At 42.6% G+C, this 16,674-nt stretch overlaps 1 protein-coding gene across 1 annotated transcript in view; it reads left to right on the top strand.

The window, feature by feature from the left end:
- Positions 1-16,674, top strand: part of IPO11 (importin 11) — a 643,145-nt gene that overhangs the window by 155,949 nt on the left and 470,522 nt on the right. The window contains exons 7-8 of the mRNA XM_075326256.1: positions 2,085-2,143; positions 13,935-13,983. Coding sequence (XP_075182371.1) covers positions 2,085-2,143; positions 13,935-13,983 — 108 coding nt within the window. The remainder of the gene's footprint in view (positions 1-2,084; positions 2,144-13,934; positions 13,984-16,674) is intronic.

Raw genomic sequence — 16,674 nt, 5'->3', positions numbered from 1 at the left:
GTACACATGTTGTTCATGTTGAATTGTTATGGGTTCATGGTTTTCAATTCTCCGAACATCCTTCGGATTGAATTTACCTTAGACCAATTTATAAGTTTCCTCCTTCCTGCTTTTGCACCAAAACTGAGGAGCCCGTGATGCACGGGGGGGTGTATAGGCAGAGGGGAGGGGTTTACACTTTTAAGTGTAATACTTTGTGTGGCCTCCGGAGGCAGAAGCTATACACCCAATTGTCTGGGTCTCCCAATAGGAGCTAGAAGAAAAGCCATTTACGGTAAGTAAACAAAATTCCCTTCTTTTCAGCTAGCACCTGTTCACATTTGTTGGTTGTGCGGGTCAGTTTTTTGGATATTTACAGCCGGTATAATGTCATGTCTTTGGAAGCTTCTGATGGGTTTATTGGCAAAATCTGAGTTAATTAGAGACACACATGTGGATGTATATTAATGCATACCTGAAACACACTGCTTCTTTGTGTAGCATCATGGGAAAGTCAAAAGAAATCAGCCAAGATCTCAGGAACAGAATTTTAGACTTGAGCACATCTGGTTCATCCTTGGGTGCAATTTCCAGATACCTGAAGGTGCCTCGTTCATCTGTACAAACAACAATACACATGTACAGTCATCATACCACTCAGGAAGGAGAGGGGTTATGTGTACCAGAGATGAACGTGCTTTGGTCAGACATGTGTATATCAACCCAAAAACAAAAGCAAAAGACCATGTAAAGATGCTAGCAGAAGCTGGTAAGAGTGTGTCATTATCCACAATGATTCGAGTACTGTATCAAAATGGGCTGAAAGGCCACTCTGCTAGGAAGAAGCCATTACTCCAAAAGAAACATAAAAAGCCAGATTAATATTTACAAATGCACACAGGAACAAAGACCTTAATTTTTGGAGACATGTCCTGTGGTCTGACAAAACTAAAATTGAACTTTTAAAATTTTAAAATTAATAATTGGCATTGTTACATTTGGAGGAAAAAGGGAGAAACTTTGAGGCCTAAGAACACCATTCCTACTGTGAAACACGGTGGTGGCAGCATCATGTTGTGGTGTTGCTTTGCTGCAGGAGGGTCTGGTGCATTTCACAAAATAGATGGCATCATGAGGAAAGAAGATTATGTGGTAATACTGAAGCAACATCTCAAGACATCAGCCAGGAACTTAAAGCTTGGGTGGAAATGGGTCTTCCAAATGGACATTGAACATACTGACCCAATGACCCAAAAGAAAGCAAAAACATAATACAATATGTCCATCATTACAAAGTCCTTATAATGCCATGTAAGTTAACAAAAAAAAACTAAGAAGGCAAAGACCAAAAAAATAGTGCAGAACTTTTTATCAATCTTGATGAAAAAAATCCTTCACTGTTGAATCCTACATGAGCAGTGCCCGTGCTTAGTCTGGTCATCTTATACATTTGCATCACACTTTACTTTCATTCTGAAATCCTTTTTTGGGCATCTGATGTTTTATTTTCTCCTTTTGAGGTAATAATCTCTGCATATTGGGATAAATGTCATAAAAGATCAGTTTTATCTTAAAAAGAACTTTAAAAAAAAACCTGACGCAAGACGTAAAAGGAAAGCCGGATCGATCCTTGGAAGCTGTCGCTTTGCTCTGACTTCAATCATCGAGCTATTAACTCCGGCTGGAAGGATTCGGCCCATGTGTTATGGTAATTTTTCATGTCACCCTTTGAACGAATTTGGAAGAGGGAATTTAGAAAATCAAAACGGGTCATAATAAATGTTAACCTCCGGAAGAAAATAATGAGATGGAGAAGCAAGAACAATAAATAACATCACAATGAAAAATACAAAAAGGATGGAGAGATAAAATGCAAATGACGGCAACAAAGTGGCTGAAATCAGCCGCGTCTATTTCATCAGTATGTTGTGATTCTGAGGCCAGTGACTCCGGGAACCTTTCCAGTCATTTTGGCTTCACTTCTGTCTTCTGCTTTCTTGAACTATACGCCGCGAAAGATGTGTTTTATTTGTTTGTAGAATTTGCTTATAAAAGTTTGTTGCCTCTTTTGAATTAATCTGCAACTCTGTTTTTTGTATCTTTAGTTTTGCGTAAACTGACTGTCCATGGATTTGCTGATCCTCTCCAGAATGCAGAAGCCATGGTAAGAATACTATATTCAGCTCTCCATTTTCAAATAGCCTCTAAATAATTAAAGATGGCCTCCCATGACGTTTTTCTTTTTTTTTCCCATTAAATATGTGTATGTAGTTTGTGAGTGTATTAAAGGGAATATGTCAGCAGGTTTTTACTAGCTTATCTGAGAGCAGCATAATGTAGGGGCAGAGACCCTGATTCCAGCGATGTGTGACTTAGTTTACTGGGTGCATCAGCTGTGACACTGTCACAGTTCTTACGTGTAGCGTAGAGAAGAGCCCAGAGAGCTAACATCATCCACACCACAGCTCTCTGTGTACATTGTATATTGACAGTGAGCTACTTATCAGAAAAGAGGGTGAATTACCATGAGGCAGTTAGTCCTAGCAATGATAATGTCCATGTGCTCAAAACTTTATTTCAAACCCTTCACTGATTGGCGACTTTCCATTTGTTTTTTCCGTTTTTTCCTCCCCTTCTTCCAAGAGCCATAACCTTTTAAATTTTCTGTCAATATAGCCAAATTAGGGCTTTTTTTTTGCAAGGCGAGTTGTACCCATATTGTACTAAAAAACTGAAACAAAATTCCAAGTGCGGTGAATTTGATGATTTGTGTTTTTTATTTACAATTTTTACTATTTGGTAAAAGTGACCTCTTATTATGATTCCCCAGGTCGATACGAGTTTGTATATACCAAATATGTATGGTTCTTCTTTTATCCAAGTGGTGAAAAAAAATTCAGAATTTTTTTTTAAAAATAAATTGCACTTTTAGCACCATTTTCCAAGACCCGTAGGGTTCTCATTTTTGGGGATCTGGGGCTCAGTGACAGCTTATTTTTTGCATCTGTAGCCGGCGTTTTAAATTGCCTGGATGCAATGTTTTGATTACCTGATATTTGCATTTTAATCAATGTTACAGTGACCAAAAAAAGGTCATTCTGGCTTTTTTATTATATTTCTCGTTACGCAGTGTACCGATCACATCAAATCATTTTATGTTTTGATAGATCAGGCATTTCTGAACTCAGTTTTGTGTGTTTTTTTATTTTATAGTCATTGGGGCAAAAAGGAGGAGATTTGTACTTTAAGATTTTTTTTTTCACTGATTTTGCTATTCCCCCTAGGGGACTTTATGACTGCAGTGCCCGATTGCTTCTCCTGATCAGAGCGATGCTTCACCATCGCTCTAATCAGGAGAAATGCAGCGTTTCTGTGAGTGTCGGCACTTTGCCAGTATCTACTGGAAACAGTTCACGGCAGGGACAGGAGTCATCATCTGACCCCGCGCTGTCATGGCAACCCATTGAAGCTCGCGGTAATCGGATGGAGGCAACTTAGGACGTATATATACATCCTAGGTCGTGAAGGGGTTAAGTAAACAAGAGGACACAGCTTAATAAATTAAATCTGTGTTTCAACCTGTATCTCCCACTGTTTTCATTCAGATTACATAGCAAAAACCTGCTAACAGATTCCTTTTAATATACTCTCCTACTACTGTCTTCTCCGGTATCCATCGTCATTCTGCTCGTCTTCTCAGTGATGTCTCCGCTTCTCAGACTCTCAAGGGTACACTTTTCTTCAAGAAGGCTAGTTTTATTCCATGTTCCTAAAGGTGGTGTCACACACAGCGATGACGACAACGACGTCGCTGCTACGTCACCATTTTCTGTGACGTTGCAGCGATGTCCCGTCGCTGTCGCTGTGTGTGACATCCAGCAACGAACTGGCCCCTGCTGTGAGGTCGTTGCTCGTTGCTGAATGCCCAGCTTCATTTTTTGGTCGTCGCTCTCCCGCTGTGACGCACACATCGCTGTGTGTGACAGCGAGAGAGCGACGAAATGAAGCGAGCAGGGAGCAGGAGCCGGCATCTGGCAGCTGCGGAAAGCTGTAACCACTGTAAACATCGGGTAACCAAGGGAAGACCTTTCCCTGGTTACCCGATATTTACCTTCGTTACCAGCCTCCGCCGCTCTGGCTGCTAGTGCCGGCTCCTCCTCTGTGCACATGTAGCTGCAGTACAGATCGGGTAATTAACCCGATGTGTACTGTAGCTAGGAGAGCAAGGAGCCAGCGCTAAGCAGTGTGCGCAGCTCCCTGCTCTCTGCACTGTGACATGTAGCTGCAGTACACATCGGGTTAATTAACCCGATCTGTACTGTAGCTAGGAGAGCAAGGAGCCAGCGCTAAGCAGTGTGCGTGGCTCCCTGCTCTCTGCACTGTGACATGTAGCTGCAGTATACATCGGGTTAATTAACCCGATGTGTACTGTAGCTAGGAGAGCAAGGAGCCAGCAGTGTGCGCGGCTCCCTGCTCTCTGCACATGTAGCGACATTATGATCGCTGCTGCGTCGCTGTTTGACAGCTAAGCAGCGATCATAACAGCGACTTACAAGGTCGCTGTTACGTCACAGAAAATGGTGACGTAACAGCGACGTCGTTGTCGCTGTCGCTATGTGTGACACCAGCTTTAGTAGCAAAGACAAGATTTGTTTGTGCAGAATAAACACAAGATTATCATGAAGCACAAGCAATCTAAAGATTACAAATTATCTCCAAAGACCTTAGTTTTCTGGGTTCAACAGTTCGAAATATTATCACATAGTTTTACTACTCTTGGAACAGTCAAAAACATTCCAAAACATGGTAAAAAAAAAACAAGGAAAATTATGAAAGAACTCAAAGAAAGCTCTTTTGAAATAACCACGTAAACATCCAAGGAAACTTCAGGCATTGCTGGAGTGATTGTTTCAATCAGTATCCAACACTGCCCACTGACCAAAAGAAAGCTTTACCTGAAGACTCCAATGCTTAAAGAAAGTCATATAAAACATTGGCTGAACTTTGCCAAAAGTTACATAGGCATACCACAATTCTTTTAGAGTAATGTTCTGTGAACAGATGAAACAGATCTAGAGCTCTTTCGTAATGCATACCTGCTTTATGTATGTAGATGAAATGAAGCCTACAAAGAAAGTGCAGCCTACATACAGTGAAATATGGTGGAGGGTCTGTAATGTTGAAGGTCTGCTTTGTTGTCTTTGGGACTGGATACCTTGAATTTGTCACATGAACAATGAAATCAGAGAGTTATGAGAACATTTTAGAGGGAAGTGTTCTCAAAAGTATGTAAACACTACAAAATGGGTCCTATCGCATGCTAATCATACAACGAATGGAGCTCTAGAATTGACTGTGTATGTAATGCTCCCGGGGCAATCATGGGGTTAGTGGACCAATGGACCAAGGTACTGATCACAGACCTGGCGGAGCGAACCTGAACGGCTACCAAGTCTTCACTAAAGCCACTATGGTGGTTGAGATAGGCTAACACGCAGGTAGGTAGCAGACAAGGGCAGCCCCAGGGGATCATAGTACCTCGGCAGCTGTCACCACAGGTATGGACACAGTCTCTAATAGTAGGAGTAGCAGTGGCAGCCAGTATCGTAGGTTTGGTCAGGATGGATGGCTCACTGATTGTCTGTGGATGTAATGTCAGCGCTACAGACAAAAACAGACTTCGGGAGCAGCGGCGGAGACTCAGCGCTGAGCCTGGGGAGTGTGAGAAACTGCGACCGAGGGAAGGGAGTTTTCTGAAACCGGAAAACCCCTTTAAGACTTGAACCCAAAGTCTATTAGTTTGCAATGCTGGCTAACTTTCCATTTTTTCCTCTGCCTGTTCGTCTGTCTACACCTCCGTCTGTCTGTCTCTGAGCCTCTTTCTCTCTCATTCATTCTCTGTAATGAATCTTTCCATTGCAGTCCCAGCAGATTTTATCTTTGAAGTCAATGCAGTGGTAGATTAACCATCTGACCCTTATAAAGTAGATGTCAGTGTTTGACTATCTGGCGGTATAAAGGCGGCGTCCCACAGCATCCATCCACAAGCACAATCCACATATGCCGGATTATTACCTGTGACTTTAACATTTCGTCCGCAGTCTCCTCCGCGATCTTTCTCCTTAGGAGACACGACGCTGCGTTCTTGCCGGGAATGCGCAATGTGATTTATTTTTGTCAATCAATTTAGCGATGAGTGACAGCGTGCTAATTGACTATTAGAGCTCTACCTACATGATCAAAATGTTATTACGGATAATTAGTTTCTGTTAACACACACTGCTCTCTGAATATAAAATCTGAGAGACGGAGCGGGAAGTATCATCGACAGTTTCTTAATATAATTACACAGCATTTATGGAGGGCTGAATACCTATAGGAGGGGTACGACATGCAACCGGCATCTGGCAACATATACAGTACAGACCAAAAGTTTGGACACACCTTCTCATTCAAAAAGTTTTTTTTTATTTTCAGGACTTTGGAAATTGTAGATTCACATTGAAGGCATCAAAACTATGAATTAAAACATGTGGAATGAAACACTTAAAGGGAACCTGTCAGCAGAAATTTTGCACTAAACCTAAAAGATTTCCCTTCTGCAGCTCCTGGGCTGCATTCCAGCAAGGTTCCTGTTGTTATTGTGCCCCCTTTTAGACCAAAATAATACTTTATAAAGTGGTACCTTTTCCTATGCAAATCTTGTTAATCGTACACAGGGGCGGTCTGTCTGGTGTCCGTTATCCTGCCTCCTGCTGCTTTACGCCGTCCCCTATCGCTCAATTTCATACTTCAGGATGCCGCCCAGTGCGCCCGAGGTCTCGCGCATGCGCCGTGCCACTCTAGCGGGACTGCACCTTGTGACCGCTGGTGACGTGTTGCGCAGGTGTGAGATTATGGGCGGCGCTGTGATTTTCATCAGCAAGTACCCGCCCATAATCTCGTGCCCGCGCTTTCCCCTCTGCCTCCACCGTTCTGCGCAAGCGCTGGCCAGATGAATCCACGTCACCTCTTACCAAGATGGGAAAAAGGTCACGTGGGGTCATCTGGCCAGCGCTTGCGCAGAACGGTGGAGGCAGAGGGGAAAGCGCGGGCACGAGATTATGGGCGGGTACTTGCTGATGAAAATCACAGCGCTGCCCATAAATCTCACGCCTGCGCAACACGTCACCAGCGGTCACACTGTGCACAGTGCACAGTCCCGCTAGAGTGGCACGGCGCTTGCGCGAGACCTTGGGTGCACTGGGCGGCGTCCTGAAGTATGAAATTGAGCGATAGGGGACGGCGTAAAGCAGCAGGAGGCAGGATAATGGACACCAGACAGCCCGCCCTCGTGTATGATTAACAATATTTGCATGGGAAAAGGTACCACTTTATAAAGTATTTATTTTGGTCTAAAAGGGGTCACAATAACAATAGGAACCTTGCTGGAATGCAGCCCAGGAGCTGCAGAAGGGGAATCTTTTAGGTTTAGTGCAAAATTTCTGCTGACAGGTTCCCTTTAAAAAAGTGTGAAACAACTGAAAATATGTCTTATATTCTAGGTTCTTCAAAGTAGCCACCTTTTGCTTTGATTACTGCTTTGCACACTCTTGGCATTCTCTTGATGAGCTTCAAGAGGTAGTCACCGGAAATGGTTTTCCAACAGTCCTAAAGGAGTTCCCAGAGATGCTTAGCACTTGTTGGCCCTTTTGCCTTCACTCTGCGGTCCAGCTTACCCCAACCATCTCGATTGGGTTCAGGTCTGGTGACTGTGGAGGCCAGGTCATCTGGCGTAGCACCCCATCACTCTCCTTCTTAGTCAAATAGCCCTCACACAGCCTGGAGGTGTGTTTGGGGTCATTGTCGTGTTGAAAAATAAATGATGGTCCAACTAAATGCAAACCGGATGGAATAGCACGCCGCTGCAAGATGCTGTGGTAGCCATGCTGGTTCTGTTTGCCTTCAATTTTGAATAAATCCCCAACAGTGTCACCAGCAAAGCACCCCCACACCATCACACCTCCTCCTCCATGCTTCACGGTGAGAACCAGCCATGTAGAGTCCATCCGTTCACCTTTTCTACAAAGACACGGTGGTTGGTTCCAAAGATCTCAAATTTGGACTCATCAGACCAAAGCACAGATTTCCACTGGTTTAATGTCCATTCCTTGTGTTCTTTAGCCCAAACAAGTCTCTTCTGCTTGTTGCCTGTCCTTAGTAGTGGTTTCCTAGCAGCTATTTTACCATGAAGGCCTGCTGCACAAAGTCTCCTCTTAACAGTTGATCTAGAGATGAGAGGGTGTGTCCAAACATTTGGTCTGTGCTGTGTATTCATGGTATTCTGCTATTTGGGATAGTAAAACTGCTTAGTAATTAGAACTTAACAGAATGCTACTTGCTGTAGTTTTGATAAAAATCTCTATTTTATTTGCTGCAGGTACCCGTTAACTAAATGCTGAGCTCCGTATAACCACAATTACACCACTGATTAGCTGCTTTTTGCCTATGCACAGTGTACACATTAAACTGTCAATAAGTGGAGTGGTAGGGTTACACAAAGCAGGAGGACTACATGGCACAAGTCTTCTAGTGTTAATCTCTCCTACTGACATCATACAGATTTTATTAAAACTACAATAAGCAGCGTAGTAAGTTATATATCACTGGAAAGAGGGTCCCTGACCCTACATCATATTGCTCTCAAATTACATAGCAAAAACCTGCTGACATATTCGCTTTAAAAAAACCCCCAAAAAACGCATTTGCACGAATTTATTGGTTGCTATTGTCACTATTTTTGTTGTGGTAAAAGATGGAAAATAAAGTGTTAAATAAAAAAATAAAAAAAATAAATTTGTGACTGTGGGTATGGCTTACTTGGTGGGTGGAGTGTAAAAATAATTCTGGCTCCTGAGGGATCGTTTTAGCGCTGGGACCAATTTACAGTGCCTTGAATAAGTATTCATACCCCGTGCACTTTTCAAATTTTGGTTGGGCTTTACACACACAAACTTGAATGTATTTTATTGGTATTTTATGTGATATTCCAACACTAATAAGTATTTGTGCATTGTAAAGAAAATGATACATGGTTTTCCAATATTTTAAAGATAAAAAATTTGAAAATTGTGATGTGAATTTGTGTTGAACCCTGTAGTTTGATACTCCTACATACATTTCTGAGTGAACAATTGCACCCAGAAGTCACCTAATTAGTAAATGGAGTTCATCGGTGTGTAATTTATTCTCAGTATTACTATATCTGTTCTGTTAAGGCCTCAGAGAATTGTTTGATAACATTAGGCATCAAATGGCATCATGAAAACCAAGGAACACACCAGACAGGTCAGAGAGAAAGTTATGGGGACGTCTAAAGCTGAGTTAGGTTGTGAAAAATAGCAAGAGCTCTGAACACGGAGCACTGTTCAATTGATCATCCAAAAATGGTAGGAGTGTGGCACAACTGCAAACATACAAAGTCATGGCCGTCCACCTAAACTTACATCCCAAGTAAGGAGAGCACTATTTAAAGCAGCAGCCAAGAGGTCCATGGTCAATCTGGTAGACTTGCTTAGATCCACAACTCAGGTGGGAGAGTCTGTACATAGGACAATTATTAGTCTTACTTTCCACAATCTGTATTGTGGAAAATTAACACTGCACATCATTTTGAAAACACCATCCCCACAATCACAAATGGTGGTGGCAGCTCATGCTGTGGGGAGGCTTTTCTTCAGCAGAGACAGGGAAGCTTATTGAGAGTTGATGTGAAATTGGATAGGGCTTAATACAGGGCAATCCTGGTGGAAAAGCTGATAAAGGCTGCAAATGACTTGAGACTGGGGTGTAGGTTAACCTTCCAGCAGGACAGCGACCCTAAACTTATTGCCAGGTCTACAATGGAGGGTTTAGATAACAGCATATTAAAGTGTGTGAACAGCCTAGTCACAAGACTTAAATCCCACTGAGACTCTGTGAAAAGACTTTAAAATTGTTGTTCATGGACACCTCCATCCAATCTCACAGAGCTAAAGCTGTTTTGCAAAGAAGAATTGGCAAAAATTTCAGCCTCTAGATGTGGAGATTTACCATATTACCATATTACCGTATATACTCGAGTATAAGCCGAGTTTTTCAGCCCATTTTTTATGCTGAGAACGCCCCCCCCCCCTCCTTGGCTTATGCTCGAGTGTCACAAAAAAATTTATTCCCACCTGTCCTCAGTTCTCGCTGTGTCCTCCTACCTGCTTCTTGTGGACTGCAGGTACATAGATCCCTCGGTGATCGCGGCTGGTACAGGGGCCGCTGCTGTTGTCGTCAGGGCTTTACTTCACTTGAATAATTTGTGGCGCCGCAAAGCATTCAACTGAAGTAAAGCGCCTACACCAGCGGTGTCCCTGTTGTGATGTAGCGACCGGCAATGTTGTGAATGGCCGGTATGTGCCGCAGAGGCGGAGGGCTTCTGCGATCTGAACCTGGAATGTTTCTCTGGGACTTGTAGTTCCATGAGGATTGCAGTATTTATTCAGGGCTGGGTTCATGAGATGGTGAGAGGTGATGGGGGGGGGACTGACCATTCACATGCCTCCCATACATGTGTGTGTCTAATGGGTTTTAATCAGGCTGTGAGTAGGTGGGAGCCATCTTGCTGAAAGTACATGGTCAGGAGATCATGTGCATGCTGAGACAGTGAGACAGTAAAGGGCTGTGAGAGTCCAAAGAGTTGCAGAGTCTACTGGGGCTCTGGCCTGACAGCAGGTGTCGTCGAACGGAGCTGGTTCGAGGACCGGGTTAGTGAGCCCAGTGAAAGAGTCTCTCTGGAGGTCGAGCCTACATAGAAACCGGCAAAGCGACTGACAGGTAACCCTGAGAAAAGGGGATGTGGACTGGCTGATACCAGAGAATGAACTGTATGGACACTCGGCGGTTGAAACCGACAGTGAGACATTGTTGTCCTGCGGGGAGAGTGGTTGTGGCCCGTTATATGGCGTGGTTTATGAGGATATGAATAAATCACCTAGATTGTTTAAGTGACAAAGTGTTCCTGTATGCCTCAATCCCGCTACCTGACGCATGGTTCCCCACACGCCCGGGGCCCACGTTGTCACACCATGTACCTGCTGCAATAACCGAGGGGTCTGTGTACCTGTGGTCTGCAAAAAGCAGGAAAGAGGGCACCGCGTGAACGGAGGACAGGTGAGAATAATTTTTTTTTGTGTGTATGTGTGAACAACGGCATAATAGGGGAAAAGGAGGAGACCGGAATAATGACATTATTAAAGAATGAGCACATTACTGCAGGGCACAAGGATGGGGCACATTACTACCCAACACAAGAATGGGGCACATTACTTAGAGGGATTATTACTACAGGGGACAATATGGGCACATTACTACAGGAGACAATATGGGCACATTACTACAGGAAACAATATGGGCACATTACTATAGGAGACAATATGGGCACATTACTACACTGGACAATATGGGCACATTACTACAGGAGACAATATGGGCACATTACTACAGGAGACAATATGGGCACATTACTACAGGGGACAATATTGGCACATTACTACAGGGGACAATATGGGTATATTACTACCAGTAGCTGCAGCATTTTCCACCCTAGGCTTATACTTCAGTCAATTAGTTTTCCCAGTTTTTTTATGGAAAAATTTAATGCCTAGGCTTATACTCAGGTCGGCTTATACTTGAGTATATACTTAAAATATTTAGAAAACCGTGCATAATTTCCTTTACACTTCACAAATGCTTACTACTTTTTGTCAGTATATCATATAAAATCCCAATAAAATACATTTAAGTTTGTTAGTGAAATGTGAAAAAATGTTGAAAAGATCACTCGGTATGTGTACTTTTTCAAGGTACTGTATGTATATCTCCTGGACATTGTATTAAATTCTAGCAGTTATCCAATATTGCAGTATTTTTTGCTTTGGTGCATTGTACTGTTCCTTTTCGGAGACATCAGAAAATAATTTATTGCTTAAATCAGGTCTTTATGTAAAACATTTAACCTCTCACAACACATGACGTACTGGGTACGTCATGGATCGTGTCAGGTTAATGCCTGCCGGCAGCGATTGGTGCACATGTCCGCTGATTTGAACAGCTGACATGTGCGGCTATCAAGCACGAGTGGATTCGCTCCCCACTTGTGCCTGTTAACCCTTTACAGCGCGCTGTAATAGCGGGCCGCAGTAAGCATTCATTTACCCGGCCCCATCGGAAGTCACGTGATGTGTTCACGTGGATCCGATGGCTGTCATGGTACACAGGGTCATGTGATGACTCCTTTAGCTATCATGAGTTACTTCCTCTTACACCCGGCAGACGAACCGTGTGTGAGAGGACAGCTGCTTTTCTGTAGATCTCAGTTGTGCAGCTGTGATCTGGAGAAATTGAAAAGCAATCAGACTGCTGATCGTTCTAGTCCCCTAAGGGTACTAGTAAAATAAAAAAAAAAGTTTAAGAAAAAATAAAAAAAATACACACATTTGGTATCGCCGCTTTCAGAAACGCTCAATCTATCAAAATATAAAGTCAATTAATACGATCGGTAAAGAGTGTAGCAGCAAAAAAATTCCAAATGCCAAAATTACATTTTTTTAGTAATTTTTTAGTCGCTGTGAATTTTGCGCAAAATGTGATAACAGGCGAACAAATCGTAGCATCTGCGCAAAAATGGTACCGATAAAAATGTGAGTTCAAGATGCAAAAAATAAGCCATCACTAAGCCATAGATGCCTAAAAATGGGAACGCTTAGGATCACAGAAAATGGTGCAAAAACACACCTTGGAAGCGATCAATGATGTTATTATTGGTTGATTTTATCCATCTGGGATTGTGACAAGTGATGATAACTGGCACATGAACAAATGATCATCTCAAATGAGGGCTCATGTGGCTAAAATAAATTTGATTTCAGTCTGGCTTTTATGTCTCTACCACGTTCCACAGATTTTTAACATTTGCAAATGATGACATTTTCCAGAGGGAACGCCACACTGGTCCTACTCCCAGCATTATGGTGTGTGGATGCATAATGTACTGCAGCTGAACCTCTGCTCTCTTATTTCTGGTGCTTTAAGAGCTTTTACATTGTTATGGTCATAGAACCATTTTGCTTTCAACACACCGCCATGCTGCCTGTTGCTTGTGCTGCTATGACTAGTCTTGGAGTCCTAAATGTGCTGCTATAACCGGCAGAGTTTTCAGACTTGTCTCGAGCACACCACTGATGTTATTCATTGGCAACTGCAAAGGTAGCTGCCAGCAGCAGATCTTGATGATTTGCTACCCAACTGCATTTAATGTGTCATAACATTCGACAAACAATTATTAAAAACCTAGTTGATAGCAACCAAGGTGTCTAATTGTGGGTTTTTCTGCATGTTTGTGAAATGTTATGTTCATTTTTTCATCATTTGCATATCATTCACAGATATAACAATCCTGTGATTTCTGTAGTTCTCCGACTTTACCTTCTCAGTGTTGCAATTTCAATGTTGAAGAGTGTACATTAAAAAATCATGAAATCTTGCAGTTTTCACTTTTACTCCCGAGACTCATAATAAACTGACACTTTTGTACTTCTCTCTTTTTAGCAGTCCATTATCATCACAGATAGGATTTCAATCAAATCCTGTATTCTTAATAATGATAGTCAGAGCTCGACTCTTCCCATTCCCTGCGCAGTCACCTCTGCACAGTCTCAAGCAGACACTGGAATAGATGTAATCTGTTAGTAAAATACTGCAGAATAAATTGGCACTGTATGAACATTGTCTTAGAGACAATCTTCGATTTGAACATTTGTTCCCAGCAGTATGCTTTTCTGAGAGATCATCGATATAACAAGTCTCAGATAAAGTGACGTCACACTGTGTTTTGTTCTACCCTAGATAAGTAGATGGCGGTGTAATTTATTTCTTTATTTTTTCCCCAGGGATTTCTTCATGCTGTGTTTGACCGAATAAGACAGTTTTTAGAATGCAGTAAGTAATATTTATAACTAGCTGTAGTACCCGGACGTTGCCCGGTATAGTAACTGTCTCTTTCATCGTTCCTTGTCTCTTTCCTTGTCTCTTTCCTTGTCTCTTTCCTTGTCTCTTTCCTTGTCTCTTTCCTTGTCTCTTTCCTTGTCTCTTTCCTTGTCTCTTTCCTTGTCTCTTTCCTTGTCTCTTTCCTTGTCTCTTTCCTTTTCTTTTTCCTTGTCTCTTTCCTTGTCTCTTTCCTTGTATCTGTCTCTTTTCCCATCTCTTTCCTTGTCTCTTTCCTTGTCTCTTTCCCTGTCCTTTTGTTTGTCTCTGTCTCTTTCCCTGTTTTTGTCTCTTTCCATGTTTTTGTCTCTTTTGCTGTTTTTGTCTCTTTCCCTGTCTCTTTGACTGTCTGCCTCTATCTGTCTCTGTCTGTCTATCTCTTTCCTTGTCTGTCTTTATCTGTCTCCCCACCGACATCTTATTACCTCACACATAAGCTTCTTATACTATGAATGTCCTTTGTTCCTACGGCAACCAATCACAGCTGCTATTAATAACCTGTAGCTCGCAGCTCCATTGACTTGAATGGTGGCAGGTTTTTTGAAGTGTAACTGTAAAGCATAAGGTTATATTTTTCCCGTCAAAACATAGTCTATGACGTTCCCTGAGTCACATGGAATGTCTGTGTAGAATTTCGTGATTGTAAATGCGAGGGTGCGGATTCCTTTAGCGGACAGACACGCGCACACACATACACACACACACACACACACACACACACACACACACACACACACACACACACACACTCAGATTTATATATTAGATTATGTAATATCTCTGTCACCCCCATACTCTAATGAAACCTTTTAGGGTACAGTCCCACAATCAGTGTTTGTTGAGTTTTTGACACTGCATAATTTTTGCACCTTAGTTTACTTGTTTTTGTTTCATTGCATTTTTTACGCTGAGGTTTGGTCTCTATTTGGTATTTCATGCTTTAACTAAAGCTGCTTTGCTTTTGAAACTTCCTTTTATTGACACTCTTAGTTTGGGATTGCATGCGTTTCTGCTGTGGAAACATACTATAAAAACGTGTGTTTTTCACCAGCGGATTTTCTGTATCTAATGGAAGTGTATGGGAAAATTCCTCATAGAAAACTCAGCGTACACGCAAGATAAATTGACGTGCTGCAGATTAAAAAATGCAATGCTGATCAGGTTACACAGTATAGAAAAGAAGCTCAGTGGCAGAAGATTTCTATTAATCCCATCCACTGTGCTTGTACTGTCAAACACTGCATTTTGTATGCAGCGAAAATATGCAGTGTCCAACACTCATTGTGGGCACGTACCCCTATACATTCATACAGGGTACTCAGCCCCATAAAAAAGATACTCATTGTTCAGATTTTGATTTCTTTATTTTATGTAAAAAATACCTTTTATTATATATCTAAACGAGGGGGCATTTGTGTATCCATAGTTACATACATAGTTACATAGGCTGAAAAAAACCCTAGGTCCATCTAGTTCAACCTTCCTCCACCAATTATATATTTTGTCCCTTAAAGCCGCTCTCCCGCTGTGACACACAGATCGCTGTGTGTGACAGCAAGAGAGCGACAAATGAAGCGAGCAGGGAGCAGGAGCCGGCGTCTGACAGCTGAGGTAAGCTTGTAACCAAGATAAACATCGGGTAACCAAGGTGGTTACCCGATATTTACCTTAGTTACCAGCCTCCGCAGCTCTCACGCTGCCTGTGCTGCCGGCTCCGGCTCTCTGCACATGTAGCTGCTGTACACATCGGGTTAATTAACCCGATGTGTACAGCAGCTAGGAGAGCAAGGAGCCAGCGCTCAGTGTGCGCGGCTCCCTGCTCTCTGCACACAGCGCTGGTAACTAATGTAAACATCAGGTAACCAAACCCGATGTTTACCTTAGTTACCAGTCTCCGCAGCTTCCAGTCGGCGGCTCCGTGCAAGCGCAGCGTCGCTTGCACGTCGCTGCTGGCTGGGGTCTGTTCAGTGGTCGCTGGTGAGATCTGCCTGTTTGACAGCTCACCAGCGACCATGTAGCGATGCAGCAGCGATCCTGACCAGGTCAGATCGCTGGTCGGATCGCTGCTGCATCGCTAAGTGTGAAGGTACCCTTAGTCACTTATAACCAACAGTGTTGTGTACTGAGGAAATCATCCAGCCCTTTTTTGAAAGCTGTTATAGTATCTGCCATTACTACCTCTTGTGGTAGTGTATTCCACAGTCTGACTGCTCTAACTGTAAAGAACCCTTTCCTATTTAGCTGTTGGAATCACTTTTCTTCCACTCGCAGTGAGTGTCCCCTGGTCCTTAGTATTGTCTTTGGAAGGAATAAGTCATGTGCCAGTCCTTTAAATTGACCACACATATATTTATACATATAAATGAGATCTCCTCTGAGACGTCTTTTTTCTAAGCTAAACATATCTAACTTTTCCCACCTCTCATCATATGGGAGGCCTTCCATTCCTTGTAGTAGTCTAGTTGCCCGCCTTTGAACTGACTCTAACTTCTGAATGTCCTTTTTAAAATGTGGAGCCCAAAACTGTATACAATATTCCAGATGTGGCCTTACAAGTGATTTATAGAGGGGTAACAATACGTTGGGATCACGAGATCTAATCTCTCTTTTTATACACCCTAAAATCTTGTTTGCTTTAGCAGCTGC

Source organism: Anomaloglossus baeobatrachus, chromosome 1 (assembly GCF_048569485.1).
Source record: "Anomaloglossus baeobatrachus isolate aAnoBae1 chromosome 1, aAnoBae1.hap1, whole genome shotgun sequence".
Taxonomy (NCBI): Eukaryota; Metazoa; Chordata; class Amphibia; order Anura; family Aromobatidae; genus Anomaloglossus; species Anomaloglossus baeobatrachus.
Note: the sequence above shows the minus strand (reverse complement) of the source record. Positions and strands in the feature narration are given on the sequence as shown.